Below are 20,408 nucleotides of genomic sequence, written 5' to 3'. Positions count from 1 at the left end.
CATCAACATTAAGGAACATGATTATTATTATTATTATTTTGCGCTAGCCGATTGCCGCGAAAAAGAAAATATAAACATACATATTTGAAAGACTGGGGGAAACTTACCTCGAAAGGCAAGCAGACAGCTGCCTCCTCACAACGACGGGAAGAAAATAGGTTGTGTATAGTTTCTCGCTTGCAGATAGCTGCCTCCACGCAGCCAAAGGATCCCCGAACATCTTGAAAAACCTTTGCAAACGACCACCGAGACCCTCTCCCATGATCGGCGGCGGATCCCGGAGTTTTTTTGCTCGGGATCTGTGGGGGGCGTTTGGGTAAACCGGAGAAATATCCAAAGAAGATTAAAAGCAAGAGGCGGCAGGAGCCAGAAGACTCTGGGGTTAACAACTTTGTAATGGCAAACAGGCGTGTTCTGATTGGTTGGGAGGGCAATGTCCCTCCACAGTCTGCACTATCCCCCGCTCTCCCCCTTCTGCAGCCTGGAAAAAATGCAGAAATGCAGTGTGCCATTTTATACAGGCTTTAAAAACACACCCCAAACCCAGCCACCGAAAGCATAGGCATCACATTTTTTGTGTGTGACACTGCAAAACAAGAGCTCCCCCAAAAGCTTTACAAAAAAAAATATTAAAGGTCTCCTTCAGTACATATAAACGTGTCCTTGGGGTGCAGAGAAAAGAGGGAAAGAAAGGAGACGCACAAAAATAATCCACACCGGGGGGCTGGGCCATTTCCCCCTCCCACCTCAATTATTTCTTCTAAAATCACGTCCAACTGTGAAACAAGGCAATTGCCCAGCCGCCCCCACCCCGGTCAAGGAACCTAGAACCATTTTTATTATTATTATTTTAATGTAAAGAAATGAGTTTGCCTGAATGATATCACCTAAAAAAGCCAGTCACGCCTGGAACAAAAATCCATGACTCCTTGATACAGAATTTGAGAGGCTGCTGCAACAGTAGGAAAGGTTTCCTTCCCCCCTCACAAATCTGCTTACCTACCGTCATAGGCAGAGAGCCAAGAATATTAATTTCAATAGATACATCCATTGTGGTAGGCATAGTTATTCTACAAAGAATGTTTAAAATCCCCTCCTTATACTGACTGACAGAATTCTACCACGCTGCCCACAAACAAAATGGCTGTGGCACTGAGTTTTTTTGGATCCTCCCACCGTGCTTCTCCCCCCGCGGCCTCCGGGAAGTGGTAGAAATCCAAAATAAATCAGTACTCCAAGTACAATGCCCAATCCAAACTCCCCATGACATCAGGAAAGGCGAGGGGCTCTGAGAAGACGCGGTCCTATCTTTAAGGGGTTTTTAAAAATTGTTTTAAAATGTGCATCAATCATTGGAAATTTACATGGCAGTGTAATCCGAACTTCCTGCTTTACATATGTATGAGGTCTTTCACCTATCTTGGCAGGCTTTCAAATTAAGTGGGCTGGGAAATTTGATGCTGTGTATCTTCAGTTGCGAGCTGAGTCAGGTACTCAGTCGCTGTGCGCTGGTAAAAATGAAGGCGAAACGCCTGGCCTAACAAAGAAAAAAAGAGAGAGAGAAATCAAAATCTGGCAACCCCAACCCTCCACTTCCCCTCTCACTCTTTTGGAGGGTATATTTAATTAATACAAAAGTACAAACATTGAACTTTGTGTCTTAAGTGTTTTGTATAATTATTTGTGTGTATGCTATATGTATTTATTACTTCAACTAATATTATTTCTTTGTGATCAACCATTAATGTTAGTTCTGTTCAGTTCTTTACAATAAAGGGAAATACTGTTTATTCAAATTTAATTTACTGGCAATTTATTTCAAACCTTGAAACATTAGATATGACACCTTTCAAGTGCCAATTCTCCAGAACCTGCAGTGCTCCCAACTGAGTTCTCATGGGTGTTGTTTACTTCAGTGAAAGGTATTTTATTAGAAAGCCTCAAACCACTTATAAAATAGTCTCCATTGAAGACTACTCTTGATCACAAGAATTGTGACTTTCTAATGCAAGCTATAAACTACTTAAGCCAGAATGTTTTCACTTAAATTAGCTTAACTCCACTGGTGGCAGTAATAAACTTCAATAGGACCAAGCTGGTTTAATAGATTTCAATGGAATATACTTACAAACAAGCATTTTATTCAAATTTCAGTTTTGCAACCTAATCTCAAAAGGCTGTTTTAGCTGAAACAGTAATACCCACATTACCCCCCACATTTATACTACTGTAGCATAAACTACATTGTATCCTCTGAGCCCCCACTCTGCTCATGACATTTCAATACACAGAAAGCCTTTTAATTTCCCTTTGTTTGGAAAATTGCTGGTATTGAACAAAAGATACAGAACCTTTTGATTCTGTGATGGGTCATAAGTGGAACCAAATATTTATTGCAAACTAATCAAAAATAATAATGTTTTAATACTGTTATGAACCACCATGGGATTAGTAACATGAAAGGGCAGGATATAATTTCATAAATATGCAAACTTATTTCACAGCAGTATGGGTGGTGGCTGTGCCAGCTCTCTGGCACTGGTGCTTTCATATGTTAAATCCCATTAGATACTGCTTTAGTATTTCAACACAAAGGACTAGGTCATATGTAACAAAATCAAAAGCTTGAATATACATTTTTGGATTGATTTATGCATGCAGTGCCAGCCCAAGACATTTTGGCACATGAGGTGGACCCCAAAATCGGGCGCGCGCACACACTCACCCTGCCAGGGAAGAAGGGGTGAGAAGATCTACATCATGAACAACCAGAGAAGGAAAATCAACATAGGGATCTGTTGCCATGGGGAATCCTGCCACCTGAGGCACACACCTCACCTTGCCTTATGGGTGAGCCGGCCCTGAATAAAGATCTACATCAAGATCTACTGCCCCTGTGGATCCTGCTGCCCGAAGCAGTCGCATCACCTAACCTCATGGGTGGACTGGTTCTGAATAAAGAGCCTGGATAGCTCAGTTGGTTAGAGCTTGGTGCTGATAACACCAAAGTCGCAGGTTCAATCCCCATTTGTGACGGCTGCATATTCCTGCATTGCAGGGGGTTGGACTATATGATCCTGAGGGTCACTTCCAACTCTACAATTCTATGAATCTATGAATCTACTTTGGGATCTGCTACCCAGTGGCAGAGAAACCCTCTCCAGCAGCCGGGGCAGGACACCAAGGGGCAGGGCGAACTGCCCAGTGACGCACACGCGACGTCCGTATGGACTGCACATGTGCGGCGACCATATATGATGCCGCACATGCGCAGTCTGTATGGGGTGCCGCTCGCATGCAGCGGCTGTACGGGCTGCCACTTGCATGGTGACCATATGCTCGTCATGTGAGAGGCAGCCCGTATGGACGCCCGTATGGACTGTGCACGCCCTTGGCCGCTCTACAGCTGGGGGGAGGCAGGGGCCAGCTTGTCACACCCCCCCCAATGGAACCCAGGGCGCTCTGCCCCCTCTGCCCCCCCACTTCGTACACCCCTGCTGCTACCCCTGTGGATTCTGTTGCCTGAGGCAGTCACCTCACCATGCCTCATGGGTGGGCTGGCCCTGCATTCCTATTTATATATTTACAAATGTCTCTAAGCAATGTACAAGAAATAAAATATTTTAAAAAACTTTCTGAAGGAAGGCTGTGATCTGACTGAACAAGGCCTTATACTGTATAAATAAATTATAATGTAGATTGTGTAGTTCTGCCCCAAAGCATTCAACATGCATGACTTCACTGATCAAAATTGTAATACCTTTAAATATAATTCTTATATGTAATATAAGAATGGTTACCCAAAAGTATTCAAAATTATTCAGTCGACCTTACCAAATAAATCTCAGAAAGCAATGGGAAGGGGTTCTGTGTATTCTGTGCCACTTTTTCTTCTTCACATTGGATTTTCCTATACAATTTTAATAGTCATTGGTACCTGAAGGCAGACCTGGCCCAAGACATTTTGGCACCTGAGGTAAACCACAAAATGGTACCCTCCTTCCACCGGGGAAGAAGTGAGGGAGTGAAGATCTCCATTGAAAACAAGGGGGGAGAGAGAAAGATCTACATTGGGAAAGGGAGGGAGGGAAGGAGAACAACAGTGCTTCCTGTTCGCCAAGAGGCTGCTATAGGGTGGCATGGCGGGTCATGCTAAGATGGCGAAAGACCCAGCCTCCAAGGAGTGCACTGCAGCCATCGCTGCCACTTCAGCAGCAGCAGCAGCAGTGGGTGATGCATTCCTTGGAGGAATCTGCTGTCCCTGTGGATCATAGCTGTCCCTGTGGATCATAGCTGTCAACGTTTTCCTTTTTTTAAAGGGAAATTCCTTTATTCCGAACAGGATTCCTCACAAGAAAAGGGAAAAGTTGACAGCTATGCTTTGGATCCTGCCAACTGGGGTTTTTCACCTCAGCTTGCCTGGATGGATTGGCCAGCTGTTTGACCCAGAAGGTGAGCTGTTTATTTATTAAACCCTATACCTAGGGTTGCCATATTTCAAAAAGTAAAAACAGGACACCCCCAAAGTTGCTGCACTTTTATTTTTTTTACAAAAATGCCAGAAAAACAACAATTTTTCAATAGACTTGCCTAAGATCCAGGACGAAGCTCATGTGTGTTTCACATGCTTTAAGGTATCCACAGGTCCCAGGCATGGCTAGAGGAGGAGATAATGGTTAATACCAGACACCTGTGTTCCCATGTGACATAGCCTGCCTGGGCTTATAGAGATCTTTACTTGGGTGTGGACAAGCCATCTTCTTGCTGCGTCCATCCCACAGAGTGCTGTGAGCAGGGGCAAGGAGGGAGCCGTCGGACCTTTGCTGTAAGTTTGTACCCTTCTTTAATAAATCATTAGACCTGATCAATCTGGTGGTTTAGGCATCTTTCTTTGGAATTCCTGCGTATCTGAAATCCTGTAGGCCCTCCCTTGACTCTGAAGGGCATTTCACTAGCCCTGCCTGAAAAATATGTGGTGATTATCTACTTGGACCTGATATCAATAATGGCACATAGGGCTCTACTTGCATTATTGGTTTGTTAACACGTAAGGACTTCATGCTTTCTTAAGGGAGGCGACCCAGTCTTTTGTAATTATTTCACCTCATGAATACCCAGAAAGTTCATGACTGTGTCAGACACGAATAACCCAGTAATTATGTAGCTGATACCATCTTGGAATCCTTAAGATGCCATCACAAAGAACAATGATAAGCTTACAAGCCCTGTTTAGCACACACACAAAAAGCCTTGATAAACGGGGTAGTAAGTGGTTTAAAAGTATCTGACTGTTTTGTGCTATGGCAGTATGGCTTGTAAAATGTCGTGCTAATAATTTATTAGTGTGTGTTTGGGTTGGTTTATTCTAAGTAATTTATGTGAAATAAGCCAGCCTGGCTGCTCCCACCTGTCAGTGTTTTAAACCAATGAGTGAACTCAGAGCTGTGACTGATAAGGGGGAAGGCAAAAGAGAAGCAGCCCAGGCACATAACCACCATCTCCTGAAGGGACCAGCAAGGGAACTGTCCGGGTAGCCTAGGAGCCAACTCCTAGGGGCACACAAATGGTGTTAATGCACCACTCCTTGTGATTGATTATGCGGCGCAATTCCTGCCCCCACCCATACTTTGTTCAAGTTGGCACCCCTGCAGGATAGCCCTGCCTCCACCTTCCCTGGGACTACTTAGGAATCTGTGTGCCCTACACAAAGGCAGAAGCTAGGAAACCCTTGTGCAGGGAGCTGGTTTTGACCAGCTTCTGAAGTTGCCCTGATAATATTCTGTACTGTACTGTTTGGGGAAGGGATGTGGCTTAGTAGTAGAGCATCTGCTTTGCATGGAGGAGATCTTGGGTAGGACTGAGTTTCCTGTCTGAAACCCTAGCTAGACCAATGATCCTACTGCATATAAGCAGCAGCTTATGTTCCTATTTTTGTGTTAATAATTTAAACTTTAAATTGCCCTGGGTGTCTTGACAGAAATGTGGTATATATTGTTTAGAGGGTTTTTTTTTAAAAAAATGTAAATGTTTTATAAAGGTGTAAGTAAGTAAGTAAATAGTTTTTCCAGACCACTGATAATGTTGGTTCTATCTTTTCCCAGCCCTACAAAATCATTTTTTGAGGTGTGATGAGCAGAAGTACACAGCATTCCAAGTGGAATCAAGTTAGGATTTCATGGCCCCACCCCACCCCGGTATGTTTCACTTTACACTTACACTAAACTGCTTTTGGCATTTTAATGCCTATTCACTCAGAACTATCATTTTGGAACTCATTGCAATTTCATGTTCTTTTTTCTTATCTTTTGTTAGTGTATTTTTATATTGGCATTGTGCCCTTTCAGTTCCATGCCTATGAGTTACTCAAGGGTTTCTTCTCACTTCTGAGCTCCTATGGAGCATCTCTTACCTACAGAGATAAATCTGCTGCTCCCCATTGTTTGGTTCCTCATTCAAATAACTTATCAAAGTGTCCCCCATGCAATGCCTCAAATCTAGCTAACCCCAGAGCATCTATCACACACTCTGCCATTAAAGTTTCCACTCTTTGCCCTTAGTGCCTTTGATAGCTTCCTGATATGCACCAATTCTGTATGTGAAGCTCTGCATTTTGTACCTTGAAATGCTACCCCAGTTGAAGGGAGCTGTGGCATTCTACCTCCAATGTGAGCTCATCTCAATGTGAGCTCTGTTTGTGGTCAGCAGGGTTGTCACTGTTTTTTCCTGACAGAGATCCTGTTCTTTTAATAGCAACATAGTGGAAAATCTGAAGTGTGGGCGCTCTTGATGACATGGCTCTTTGAAACAATGCAAGAAAAATAAACTTTTGGCAGGGATTATATATTCAATACCCAGTCAGATTTTCCCTCACACACGCACTCTCCATTTAACATTCAACCTGATGAAAAGTTCTGGCTTGCTCACCGTTTTGTGACCTTTCGACTGGACATTATAAAGAGATTTTTGTTTTTGTTTTTCATAATAGAAGTTAGGTTAACATGTTAGCTATGCATGTTACCATTTCCTAGGCTTGCCTTGATGGCTTCTGAAAACAAAATTATTTTGAACACAGAGAACTGGCAACTAGTGCCTCTAATTACATAATTATCTTTGCTGTGAAAGAAGCAGTAGCACTTTGACCCTGCTCCACTACATCAGTGGCCTTTAACAGCTGCATGAAACGGAGAATTGTCAGAGGAAGTTTTTCCCAACATTGTATCTTCATGTACTTGTTGAACTCCAGCTGTTAAAGGCAGAGAACATTGTGTCAAGAAAAAAAGATTGCAACCCAAGCAGTTGCCCAGAGACTGCACATGTATGTATTTGTAAAATGGTATCATTTTATGTTTCTAATATAAACACTAGGATACATGTTTGAAAGGTTTGGTTTTGGGTGGCAGCAGCTCCTAATATAGATCTATATTTTAAATAATTAGATAGGCACAATGTTGATAATTTTATTTGGTATGTATTTTTTGGCGGGGTATGTGTGTGATTCTACTGTGGTGCTGATTTTGTGCTGTTATTCAACTCTATATAACCCATGGGATGGGCAAGCTAAAGCTGCAGTTTTAGACTCATTTAGTTGAAAGCCTTGTTAAACTCAGCAATGATTAACTTCTGAATAAGACACAATCCAAACTGAAGGTAAATTGATGAGAACTTCTGGTTATTATTTGTGTGATCCTTGCCTCCCTTTCTTAGACTTGGGGGAAGGGAAGAAGTCAGACTTGACTAGTGGGTTTTATTTATTGCTAAGAATCTTTTAGAAGCCTTTTGAGAGCCTGTTGGGGCTATGAAGTGGGATACAAATATTCTAAATACGGTAAATAAAAGAAGTCTCACTGGCTGCAGTGGGAGATGGAGCAAATAGCAAACATATAAACATTTCAGGTAGCCCTGCTGGTCTTTGGGGGGGGGGGAGAAATCCAAAGGTTTTATCGGGGCCAAATAAAAAGTTCACAAAGAAATGAGCAAGCCTTCCAGTTCAACATCATTCATCAGGTTAGATGGTAAGCAAAGGGAGGAAAAATGTGCAGAGGAGAAAAAGGACGTTGCTGGTAGGTTGTACAGTATAGGGACATCCTTCTCTTCCCCTCTTCACCACTCTTCGATGAAGAGTTGAACTCGGAAGCTTGCTAATTTCCTTGGCGACTTTTGTTTAGTCAAGTCTCCTCATGCTACTCCCCTACTGCGTTTTCTTTTGAATCTTGTGTCTGGGGAGGGTTGCTTAAGAGGAAGAGAACCGTCATCATCAGGGCCAGATTTAGGTTTGATGGTACTGAATGTAATGGGGCCCTTTATATGTCCAACTGTCCTTTGTCAACAACAAATTGCCCGTTTTTGTTTGTTGAATAGGTATCTACAACAATTTACACATAACAAAACACAACACAAAACACTGTTGCTGTATGTAGGTTTTATTTTCTTTGTTTTTTTAATCTTATATTTTGGAATTATACATCCAGTGTTTTTTCCCTTTAATTTTTTGGGGGGCTCCCAAGAGAGTGGGACTCATCATTAACCGGTGTCTAGGGCGGGTGTGTGACGGGCACGGCGGCAACGGGGCGGGCGGGAGCGAGCCAAGCAAGCGAGAGAACCTCTCACAGCGCGCGCGCCACCAACCGCCCTGTCTCGCGCCCTCCTGAGGAGAACTCGCAGCCCGTTTGAAAAAGAAATGGCAGTTGACGACGCCGGGGAGGGGGGGGGGACTCGCGCGCGCGCCCCCCCTCCCTCCGACGACGACGACGACTCATTCCTCGGAAGAGCAGCAGCAAGAAGCCAGGAACGTGGGCGGGAGGGAGGAAAAGAGCGGATGGGGGAGATGATGAGGTGCCTGGGTCTTTAGGAACGTCTTTAGGAAACCAGTGATTGAGGACGGGCAGCTCGGCCTTCGCCTAGGTGGGTCTCTGAAAGGGAGGCGAAGAACAGTAACAACCGCAAGAGCTCGGTTTCCATATATTGGGGCGTCTCCAGAGAGCAGCTTTGCCTCACACCTTTTACTGGGGGTGGGAAGTGGGGCGTGACCCAAACAACAACAACCACCCACAGCTACAGTCTCCCCCCTCCCCGGGAAGCTCCTTAAACTCTAATAATAATAATAATAATTAATAATAATAATAATAATAATAATAATAATAATAATAATATTTTTTTTATTTATACCCTGCCCTCCCCAGCCAAGACCGGGCTCAGGGCTGCTAACAACCAATAATAAAAATAAGTTGATTAAAATACAATTTAAAAGATTAAGATACAACATTAAAACATTAGGATGCAATCTCTTATGGACAACCTCATTATTTCACATTAAGGGTATTGCACTTTTATATCACCAAGAAGCTCAGGGATGCGAGTTCCCTGTTCTTCCTGGCCATCATCTCCTCACAGCAACCCTGTGAGGTAGGTTAGACGGAAGGAGGTTGTGCCTTTCTTTGCCCAACTTTTAGTGGACATCTGGTTCCAAGTTCCAGCATTTCCCTGCCTGCCAGCCAGTTAATTAATGAATGTAAGCTATTTGTATCCTCCTTTTCAATTTAAACTAAACTAAAAGCTGCTAATGATGTAGCAGTATATAGATAGATAGGTAAATTATTTTTAAAAATCATTGTCATTTGGGTTAGGGGAGCCTCTTTTAGTGATGTAAGGCGCCAAGGTAAGAACTCAGATCTAAGATTTATTTGTTTCTAGAAATCGGTGCGTAGTAAAAAAAAACACCACAGCTTTCATAGTATCAAAGTAATATAACATCAGTGGAAGTGAACTCAGACACAAACTGAATATACAACACAAACTGAATAACCTCGGTAGGGACATTCTACCCTTTAAACATGTTTTTCTACTTTTAAACAAATATCTAAATAAAATATGAAAATGGAATCATTTTACGCAAATACGAATAAAATTATGTAAAAGCTAAGGGTTGGGAATTCAACATGATATTATTATAATGGTTCAGTCAGTGTAAAAATTTCTGCTTCCAGATGGAACAATCTTGTCCTATGTGCTGCTCTGGGGTCCCTCGGTTTTCTATTATTTATTATACCTTATATATCTCACCTTTTTCTGAATCTTCTTAAACAGTTTTTAACTGGGCTTTGAAAAAGGCCACTGTACATAACAAGGTACAGAAGGAACCTAGAATTTATACAGGACATTCTTATACAGTGGTGCTGTTTTATAAATTAATATGCTTACCCCATTCCAAAAGCTGTTCAGCTAGGTCTTGGGACCTAGCAACCCAGCAGAAGGTAGGATGGTGTAAGTCAGACCCGATTTTAAACATTTCTTTTCCCTTAGATTCAGTCTGGCTCAGCTGGCAGTAGCCCCATTGCTGAACACAGTTTTGTTAACGGAGAAATCTGAGGGCTCCCTTGGACAAAAAAACAAAGACACTAGCCAGGAATACCAGAGCAAAACAGCAGCCAGTAGGCTTGGCCTTTATTGAAGAGTGTCGTGACAGAATTCACAGTTACATCATGAAAGGGGAAGTCTGGTGGCAGTAATCTGAGCATCCTGGACCCTGCCCCATGGTTCACCTTGCCTTCCACCAAACACCCATCAAGTGTAACAAAAAATATATTTACATTTCCCTGCTAAACCCTGTCTGTGGTGCCTACCCCCCTTTTCTCAAATTATGACACAAGAGACCAGAGTATGGGTTCAAACTGGCCACAACTTTATTGAATGTTAGAAGTGGGAAACTTGGCACAGGCCTTGGCAGGTAACCCTCTCAGCCCGCCTGGCTGAGGATATGCAGACAGTTGAGGCCCAGTGAGAGGGGACTGCAAAGCGCAAACTTACACAGCATGCCCTTCCACTGACCTCATCCAGGGAGTTTGACCTACATGCCGCCACTCTAGGGCCAGGGTCTCCCGGTTTTTGCCCTTTAACGGGCCCTGCAAGCGCCGCCGCATGGGGAAAATTCCTTCCCCGTTCTGAATACAGCAACCATCTTACAACCGCAGCAGCGCCCGCTGACCTGGAACGCAAAATATTAGCCTGTAAAGAAGAAATCGTTAAATTGAAGATCGCTGACCTAAGCTGAAATTAAAAGGCAAGAAATATTAATTGAGGGTGGGTGGGTGGGTGATCCCAGAAGGAAGAGCAGCAAAAGAGGCTTGAGCCCAGGAGTCAGCCTCTTTTCCTTTGGCCTTAGGCCCACCCCCAGCCGGCTGTCCATTGTCCTCCCTGGCCGGGGGCGGGTCAAAGGCCAGCTCAGGCAGGTGGGTGGCACCCGCCCAGGTGAGCCTCGCTTGGTGCCGCAAACCCCGCCCACCTGTGGGGAAGGGAGGGCAGATATTCCCTGTTTCCCAGCCAAGTTAATCACACCCTTTTGTCTTCATCTGGGTTTGTTATTTCTGGAATGGCTACCTGTCTGGCACTCAGGTACCAGGATGCCAGGAATTATCACTCAGGCAGAGGGGCTTCTGAGTAGCTGAGCTCACATGTCTATATGAATTTCTGAAGTTTTCCAGTGAGCCAGTACATAGATACATTTATCAGTGAATTGTTACATTTGGTATCGTGCAGCAAAGGTCCCTTGAAACTGTCATGGGGTATTTTGTGGGGACAAATCACAAATGTCACTAAAGCGATTGTGCTGGTTTTGGTAGTGGGCTGCATGTGCATGATATCTGCTGGAGGGGCAACCCCCCCAACCTATACATAAATTCCTGCAACAGTTTGGAATAGAGGTAAATTACCTTGGCTTAAGTTAGGCCAGTTTCCTGTAGTTTTGGATTGCTTTACAGAGCTAGGAAGAAGGTAGTGATGTGTGTATTTTCTTTAGTGGGTTGAAAATAAATGAGTGCATTCAGTAGAGAATGGTACAAGGAGAAAGGGCTAAAAATACTTTTCTCCTGTGTTATTTTTGTATACGTTATACAGGGTGAGTCTTTTAAAAGAGGCCCCGTGGAACATGTGTGCTCTGTATCCATGGGGCCTCTTTTAAAGGACTCACCCTGTATAATATTTTAGTCTAGGGTAGGGGTAGACAACCTAAGGCTCGTGGGCTGGATGCGGCCCAATTGCCTTCGCAATCCGGCCCGCAGACAGTCCAGAAATCAGCTTGTTTTTACAAGAGTAGAATGTGTGCTTTTATTTAAAATGCATCTCTGGGTTATTTGTGGGGCATACGAATTCATTCATTCCCCCCCCCAAATATAGTCCAGCCCACCACATGGTCTGAGGGACGGTGGACCTCCTCATAGCTGAAAAAGGTTGCTGACCCTGGCCTAGGGGGCCAAATCATATCACTGGTCCTGTCACAAGCCCCTTCACTAATTAGAATCTTCCAGCCTGCTTAAATGACTTCACCATCTTGTCCTTTCTACATGTCACTAACCCTCAACTTGTTCACCAAACCCACATTCCTGACTGAGTTAGGTCAGGAGCACACCTTTCATTCTTCACTCTTGTTACTTTGAGGCTGGGTGCATCCAGGAATGTTATATATCCAGGAATGTTATACAGTGGTACCTCGCAAGACAAATGCCTCGCAAGACGAAAAACTCGCAAGACGAAAGAGTTTTTCATTTTTTGAGTTGCTTTGCAAGACAAATTTCCCTATGGGCTTGCTTCGCAAGACGAAAACGTCTTGCAAGTTTGTTTCCTTAGCTTCACGATCTGTCCTTCCAGTGAGCACTCAGGGCTGATTTCCTTCAGAATGGATAGGTTTGATCTTCTTGTAGTCCATGGGACTCTCAAGAGTCTCCTCCAGCACCATAATTCAAAAGCATCAATTCTTCGGCGATCAGCCTTCTTCGATCAGCCTTTCCCTCCATGAAATGTGCTGCTGCTATGGATTAAGTAATTCTCCACCTATCCCCACCCCCACCCCCCCAGTATCCACCAGTCTACTGAATCCATTACCATGTCCCTGAGGGAGGGAAGCAGTCCATTAGCGAGCACGTGATTCAGAATGCCTCTCTGAGGTTGGAAGTCGATGACCTCAATTCGAGGTGGTCGGTGGCTCAGGAGAATGGCGCGGACCAGCACCAAGTTGAGATCAGGTTGGCGGCCGCTATTGGCTGACGTGGCAGAATCCGATCTAGCTGCAATGCCTCTGTGCGGAGCCCCCGCAGCAGACGGGAGTGCATGTGCTCCTGTGCAGCTCTTCCATTGCAGCAGCTCCTTGCCGGAGTGGAGACGGGGGGTGGCGGTGGTGTTGAGGCGCAGAGAATTGCACCAGCTCAGCTGCTCTGCAGGTGCATCCCTCTTCATTGGCCAGCCCGGGCCTGCTGCTGCTGCAGGAGGGGGAAGGCGCATTTGCTGCACACTCTGCAGTTTTCCCTGCCCTCGTGAAACCACTAGCCAAGGGAGCGGCTAGAAGGCAGCCAAAGCAGCCACGGGCCTGACGGCGCCCCCACCATCGCTCTTGGGCCGGAGAGCGCGGGAATGTCCCACTAACTCTGCTTCGCAAGACGAAAAATTCGCAAGACGAAAAACCTCGCAGAACGAATTAATTTCGTCTTGCGAGGCACCGCTGTACTGCAGGAATGTTATACTGTCACTGGCAACAGGAACATTCCGCTTTTGACATTGTTGTTCATCTCCCCCCCTGGGGGGGACAGGGAAGACAAGCAGCAACACCTCCCAGAGTGCCCCAGCTCTAACTGAGTTGTGGTGGTAGTGGAAGTGGAGGGGTGGGCGCAGTGGCATGGGAGGCAGGGAGTAGCGTATTCTCAGGTGGCAAAATGGTATGGGCTGCCCTTGGTACTTAGTACCCTTAAGAAAATGGTGGTGTGTGCACTCCTGAAAGAACTCTCCCTACATGCAGAGATTGTGAACTACTGTACAGTTGCTAGTGTTCCCTTTTTGGGAAAGATGCATAAGAGGGTGGTGGTTCAGCTGAAGGTGCTCTTTAGATCCATGTCAATCTGGGTTTAGGACTGGTTTTGGAACTGAATCAGCCTTGATCGTCCTGATGGATAATTTTTATCAGAAGATGGATGCAAAGTGTGACTCTGTTGCTTTAACTCAGCCTCTCATTGGCTTTTGAGGCCATCAGCCATCATAATTTGCTGGACCAGCTCTGTGGATTTGGAAGGCAGTGTTTTGCAGTGGTTCCACTCCTATCTGTGGAGCTGGTCTTGGAGGGTGGCATCAGGTGACTATACCCTGGCAATTGTGGGGTGTCACAGGATGCAGGGAGTGGTCCCTGTCTGCTTGAAGGAGGCAGTGGTGAATCCACTCCTCAAGAAACCCTCCTTAGATTCAGAAAATCTAACTAATTACTGGCCCGTTGCTAATCTCCCCTTCTTGGGCAAGGTTCATGAGCATGGGTTGTGGACCAGATGCAGGCACTCAGTTGGGGTTTAGGTCCAGTTTGGGCACAGAAACTGCTTTGGTTGCCCTGTATGATAACCTCCTTTGGGAGAGGGATGGGAAATGTGTCCCTATTAATTCTCCTCACCTCTGTGGCTTTCGAGACCATTGACCATGGTATTCTTCTGGAGTGACTGTCCAAGTTAGGTGGATGGCACTGTTTTGCGGTGGTTCCAGTCCTACTTCGATGGACACTTCCTGAGGGTTATGGTTGGGGAGTGTTCTTCAGCCCTATGGAGCCTTCAATGTGGGGTTCCTCAGGGTTCAATTTTATCCCATATGCTGTTTAACATCTACATTAAATGGCTGAGTGAGGTTATCTGGGCAGGTGGGAGTATGCTGTCAGCAATATGCTGATGATGCACAGCTCTGCTTCTCCTTTACATTTACAGGTGTGGCAGTGGATGTTCTGGACCTTCCTGCCTTGGTAGTGGACTGGATGAGAGCCAACAAACTGAAGCTCAATCCAGATAAAACTGAGAGATTGTTAGGGGGCAGTTCCCTAGACTGGTTGAATGGGAGGTTGTCTGCTCTTATGCTCCCTCTGAAGCAGTGGGTACACAACTTGAGGGTACTTAGATCTATAGAGGAAGGGTGATATACTAAATGAATGAATGAATGTAAAATAATAATAATATAATAATGTCCCGCCATTCTTTGTTCTTTCAAACGAAGGAGCAACATATTACTTACCTGGGAAACCCAGCCAGATGAGTGGGGTTTGTATGTATGTATGTATGTATGTATGTAAATAAATAAATAAATAAATAGCAGGCTGAAAAATTGCTGCTTGCCATGCTACTTTAAAGTGATTAACAGATGCACAAATTTTCCTTCTCTAAAGTGCCCCCATCACCCCATTTTCAATACCAGATTTTCTTATTAAATTCTTTCTGCTTCTATTCCCTTATCAGTTTAGGAACATTAGATCACCTGAGAAGCCACTGAAACACTGAACAGAACTCTTCTGATGCAGGTACATTGAGTCAAACAGAATATCGGGGAACATACAAACATATATAATTTGAGCAGAAGGGTCACTGAACAGAATTTGATCAGTAGCCTCCTTTTGTCCATTATGAAAAAAGATAACTAGGACAAGATTTACTCTTGTGCAGCCTCCACCTCCAGCTTGAACAGAATGGAAGAATCATAGATTTGGAGGTAAACTCAAGGGTCATCTAGTTCAATCCCTTCAATATAGGTATCAAAGTTATGTTATCCCCAAGCATTTTATGGCATTTTATGGTGTTATTTGTTATTGTTTTATTATGTAGTTTGTGTTCTCATTTTGTATTTTTATGTTGTGAACTGCCCTATATAAAAATTTAATCAATCAATCAATCAATCAATCAATCAAATGACTGGGGCTCCTCTGCTGCCAGCAAGGTAGGGACCCAGCCTGAGAATTTTTCTAAGGCATTCCTTGGAGACAGACCTGCTGAGTTCTCTCCCTGGATACTAGAGTCTTCTGGGTAGTTGCTGTAGGGATAGGGGTGTCTGTTTCCCTAAGTCTCGGCTCTGGGAAGTTTGGATCATCAGCAGATGATGAGTTATCTGGGTTTGGGTCAGGGGTTAGTGTGACAGTTCCTTCAATTTAGTACCAGTTTAATACGGAGTTGCCATCTTTGTTCATCTGGTTTTTTAATTGAATTCAGGTGATGATTTTACCAAGCTAGTTCTGATGTTTTCTGAGTTGTCCTTCCATTACCCCACCAGATTAGACTTGGGTGTGTGCGTGTGTGTGTTATAAAACACAACTGCAATTTCAGTGTCAGATATGGATGGCTAGCCCACCATTTTCAGGGCTATTGTACCATTAATTTGAAGTTTCCTTTTTATAGCTTCTACTCCCGTAATTAGTTCCTATTTGTTCACTTATGGGACCATGGTATTCATTACATGGCCTTTAATAAATCCTATTCCTGAAGGGTCTTACAATGGCCTTTAATTTGTCCTGTTGATATGGGATTAAAATGTCCTCTAAATAGGTGGAACATTTTTTAAAAAAAATATTTTATGAGTGCAATTGTAATGCCTATTTAAAAAACAGCTTTTGGTCTGGCTGCAAAGAGGAAACCAGTAATTTAGCTAGCTCCTACTTTCCAGGACACAGAAACTGACTGCTTAAAAGCCCATTAAATAATGTCATGGATTTTTGAATGGACAGAAGCAAACCTATTACAGGGCAGAAGCTGAAGATAAGTTTATGTGTGCAATAGTTCTGAAAGTCCTTATAGTGCTCACATGAAAAATGAAATATTATTTTTTTAAAAAATGTGTTATTTTGCTATTTTATTTTTTAATGATATGAACCAATATTGTTTTATTTCTTCCTAAAAAAATAACAGAAGAAGAACAATGAAGCCAGCAAAAGTGAGAATTAAGGATCAACCGCTATATTCCACATTTAATGAAAAGAGGAAAAGTAAACAGGGCTATGAACCTGGGCATATGCTTTTATTGCCTTCAGCTCCAACAGAATCTGTTGCACAATACTCTTTAGCCCTTCCATCAACAAATAAAGATAGAGTACTAGATGAAATGGACGTGCTTAAGAATATAACTGTTCATCTAAATGAGGTAGGACAATCACTGAATTTTTGCATGTTCATTCCATCTTGACTGTTGAATTCAGTATGCCAACATAGTTTGCATCCTAAATTCCTCCGTCCAAATGTTTCCTTTAACTAAATAATTAAAATTGCAAGAATTAATAGGAATTCCTATCTGAGTGGACAATATTAACTACCAAGGAGTTCAGAACCCTGAAAAGCTAAGCAGCTCATTAAAACTCAATCTATTCCTGGTAATATACCAAATCATATGCATCCTAAAAACTTGGTGCTAGTATCATGGCTAGGAAGAATAGCTATTATAAAAATTGTAAAACCTAGAATCAGTTTCTTCTTTTGAAATTACCCTATCATGGTTCTTCTCAGTGTGGAAAGAAACAACTGATCCTAACCACTGCTTTTATCTACAGAAAAGAAATAATTGAATTTAAAAACTTAGTTTCTGCTGTGATTTATTTTGTTGAAATAATTTTTAGTATACATTTTTTATTTGTATTAATTATTATATAATTTTTTATTATACATATACAGTTTGCTGATACAGTTGTACCTTGGTTTAAGAACAGTCCTGTTTACGAATGATTTGGTTTACAAACTCTGCAAAACCGGAAATAGTGTCCTGGTTTGAGAACTTTAACTCAGTCTAAGAACGGAATCCGACTGGTGGAAGGGCACCAGTGGCGGGAGGCCTCATTAGGGAAAGCACGCCTCGGTGTAAGAACGGTTTCAGTTTAAGAACGGACTTCCAGAACGGATTAAGTTCGTAAACCAATCATGCTGTTTGCCAAAGTTTTTGATACCAGAATTCTGAATTGTTTTTGGAAAGAGATAAATGTGTGTATCACAATTATTAGTTAATCTGTCAGTTGTTGCTAGAGCTACTGTTGTCATTTGAATTAATTTTTATTAATTTTCATTAATAACAATCTAATGGAGGCCACATTAATACAATACTAAATCATGCCAAATCACAATACAATAAAAAGTCAATTAATCAGTTCTGAATTCAATATTTTTGGATGACTTCCCGTGTTCTGGTTCTGGAGTTGATGTTAATCCTTGGTCCTGCTGCAGTTCTCTTAATTAGTCCAAATTCCACAATGCCAGTCTTAAACCTTTGTTTTAGCAGTCACTAGTGTGATGACTTTCATTCGTATTTAATAAATCCATATCCATTAACTTGCAGAGGGATTTTATATCTTGTAGTTTCTGTGTGAAATTATTGTTTACCTTCTTCTTTTCATATTGTAATCAATCAAACAAAAACTAATTTCTAAGTATGCCACAATTCCATTTTCCCTCTCCAAAACTTGAAAGCACTCCAGCTTCACTTATGTAGCGTTCCAGTTACGATAGCAAGAGTCCTCTCCAGATCAAAACCTTGGCACTGATTCATTTAGCGGGTTATCTTTCTCCTTCATACAGAACATGTCTGTTTCTTAAGTCCAAATTCAGATCCATCTTAAAAGAAACAGAAGTACTTCCACTCATGGTGACCGCATTGGAGAATTTCCAATACGTGCAGTGCTACACATACTGCGTCCCCGCCCTTGCATTCCATCAGAGCGGGAGGCAGTTATTGGATGATCCACGAGTGAAAGCTCTCCTACCCCAACCTGGGGGGTGTGTGTTTCCAAGGATAATTACTGCCAGATTATCCTTAATTAACTGCACGGCTGGCATCCGCTATTGTGGGATCCATTGTTTTCCATGGTGGGAGCGCCGGAACGAGCTACTATTGTCAAACATTAGATTTTAAAAATAGACATTCCTTGAGTTTCTGCTTTTATGCTATGCTAATATTAGAAATATATAGCATTGCAGGTAGTCTAAGGGAGAAAGATATAGATATAGATTTGGACATTTTGTTGTTTAGTCGTTTAGTCGTGTCTGATTCTTCGTGACCCCATGGACCAGAGCACGCCAGGCACTCCTGTCTTCCACTGCCATTTGGACATTACTAAATGATTATTGTCTGCCCTGTAGTTGAAAAAAATATGGAAGTCCCTATCTGTCCTTGCAAAGAAAAATATGCTTAAAATTGACCACAGACGATTCCAAACCCTACTTAACTGTATAGTCAAAGGCATATAATCACAGTGCCACAGAGGCTGTCTGGAACAACTGTCTTACCTCTGTATGGCAGGGAAGTGCTGCATATCTGACAGATATATTATAAAACAGTAGCGGGCAACTTCCAGCCTACATGCCTGTTTAGGCTGGTGAGGCCCTTTAACCTATGAGTCTCTTTTGGCCAAACCACACCCACCTGCCCTATTTCTGAAGTCATCTATGACTTTGTTATCTATGACAGTTAAAGTGGCTGGGGCAAATGGGTTTCCAGGTACTGCCATTCAGCTGACTGGCAGTGCTTGAAAATCCCTGCTCTCGGTACTTGTGCATCTCTTTGCTTGGTTGATTACCTGTGCTTTCAGAGAGCTGTGTACTATCAGCTGTTAACTGAATCATAGAATCACAGAATTGTAGAGTTGGAAGGTGCACCAAGGGTCATCTAGTCCAAACCTCTGCAATACAGGAATCTCAATTTGATCATACATGATAGATAGCCATCTAGAGTCCACCACTTATTGCGGGAATCTGTTCCACTGTCAAACAGCTCTTACTGTCAGAAAGTTCTTCCTGATGTTTAGTCAGAAGCCTTTTTCTTCTGACTTGAATCCATTGGTTTGGGTCCTAGCCTCTGGAGCAGGAGAAAACAAACTTGCTCCACCCTCCATTTGACAGTCCTTTAGCTATTTGAAGATGGCTATCAATTTTTCAAAATATTTCCCCATGATCCAACTGTTTGTTGGTGTGGACAGAGAATCCTGAGGAGTGCTTTGAAGCCCCCCCCCCCATCAGCTGACAGGGCTTCAAAGCACTGCATTGGGCTCCCTGGAAGCACTGGCAATCAGCTCCTTGATGATTCTTGCAGGGAGCCCTGCACAGTGCTTTGAAGCCCAGTCAATCAAATGATAGGGGCTTCAAAGCACTTTGTGGGGTGCCTGATGATACTGTGATGTCAGATGATTGAAAGGTGGGCAGTCCTGCCTATCTATCATACTTGGGCTGGGGGATAGGAAGGTGATAATTGGTTCTGGCTGATGGATCTAGTTCCCACCACTGTTGTAAAGTGTTAGCAAATGATGTTAGATCCCAAGAAGTATAAAACTATTTTTCATGTTCCAAACTAACTTATGACACAATATTATTCAGCAACTATTCCACCTGCCTGAAACATAAACATTTGTACAATATACCACTGTCTTTATCATCAGGTAAAACAATGACTTTTGGCACCAGGCATCTAGTATAATACAAGTAGGGGGTATGACTAGTGAGAGATAATAAAAATCATTTGGCACTTTCTGCAGCTTGTAGAGACAATGGAAGGTGTGTATGCAAATGAAGAAATGAGAGAAGAAGAGGCGGCAGTGGCGGCAGGGGAACCTACAGTACCTGTATGTTTATTGAATAATTTCACATATTCTTTGAATAGGTTTC

General features: G+C 43.1%; 2 protein-coding genes across 13 annotated transcripts in view; one reads left to right on the top strand and one right to left on the bottom strand.

Moving 5' to 3' along the window:
- EPC1 (enhancer of polycomb homolog 1) overlaps positions 1 to 1,276 on the bottom strand; it is a 57,385-nt gene extending 56,109 nt beyond the window's left edge. The window contains exons 1-2 of one of the 4 annotated variants that reach the window (XM_083466735.1): positions 1,004 to 1,268; positions 108 to 299 (exon numbers count right to left, since the gene is read on the bottom strand). In XM_083466735.1, the coding sequence (XP_083322861.1) occupies positions 108 to 299; positions 1,004 to 1,063 (252 nt within the window). In that variant the 5' untranslated portion in view covers positions 1,064 to 1,268. Of the gene's footprint in view, positions 1 to 107 lie in introns of all 4 variants that reach the window. The other 3 variants (XR_014517428.1, XR_014517429.1, XM_083466734.1) reach the window with 3 other exon arrangements.
- Positions 1,277 to 8,687: 7,411 nt separating this feature from the next.
- Positions 8,688 to 20,408, top strand: part of CCDC7 (coiled-coil domain containing 7) — a 155,921-nt gene continuing 144,200 nt past the window's right edge. For 7 of the 9 annotated variants that reach the window (XM_083466477.1, XM_083466471.1, XM_083466470.1 and 4 more), the window contains exons 1-4: positions 8,728 to 8,901; positions 15,243 to 15,304; positions 16,680 to 16,911; positions 20,279 to 20,365. In XM_083466477.1, coding sequence (XP_083322603.1) covers positions 16,690 to 16,911; positions 20,279 to 20,365 — 309 coding nt within the window. In that variant the 5' untranslated portion in view covers positions 8,728 to 8,901; positions 15,243 to 15,304; positions 16,680 to 16,689. Of the gene's footprint in view, positions 8,902 to 15,242; positions 15,305 to 16,679; positions 16,912 to 20,278; positions 20,366 to 20,408 lie in introns of all 9 variants that reach the window. The other 2 variants (XM_083466469.1, XM_083466475.1) reach the window with 2 other exon arrangements.

This window comes from Podarcis liolepis (assembly GCF_965112155.1).
Source record: "Podarcis liolepis genome assembly, chromosome: 12".
In the NCBI taxonomy this organism is placed as follows: Eukaryota; Metazoa; Chordata; class Lepidosauria; order Squamata; family Lacertidae; genus Podarcis; species Podarcis liolepis.
Note: the sequence above shows the minus strand (reverse complement) of the source record. Positions and strands in the feature narration are given on the sequence as shown.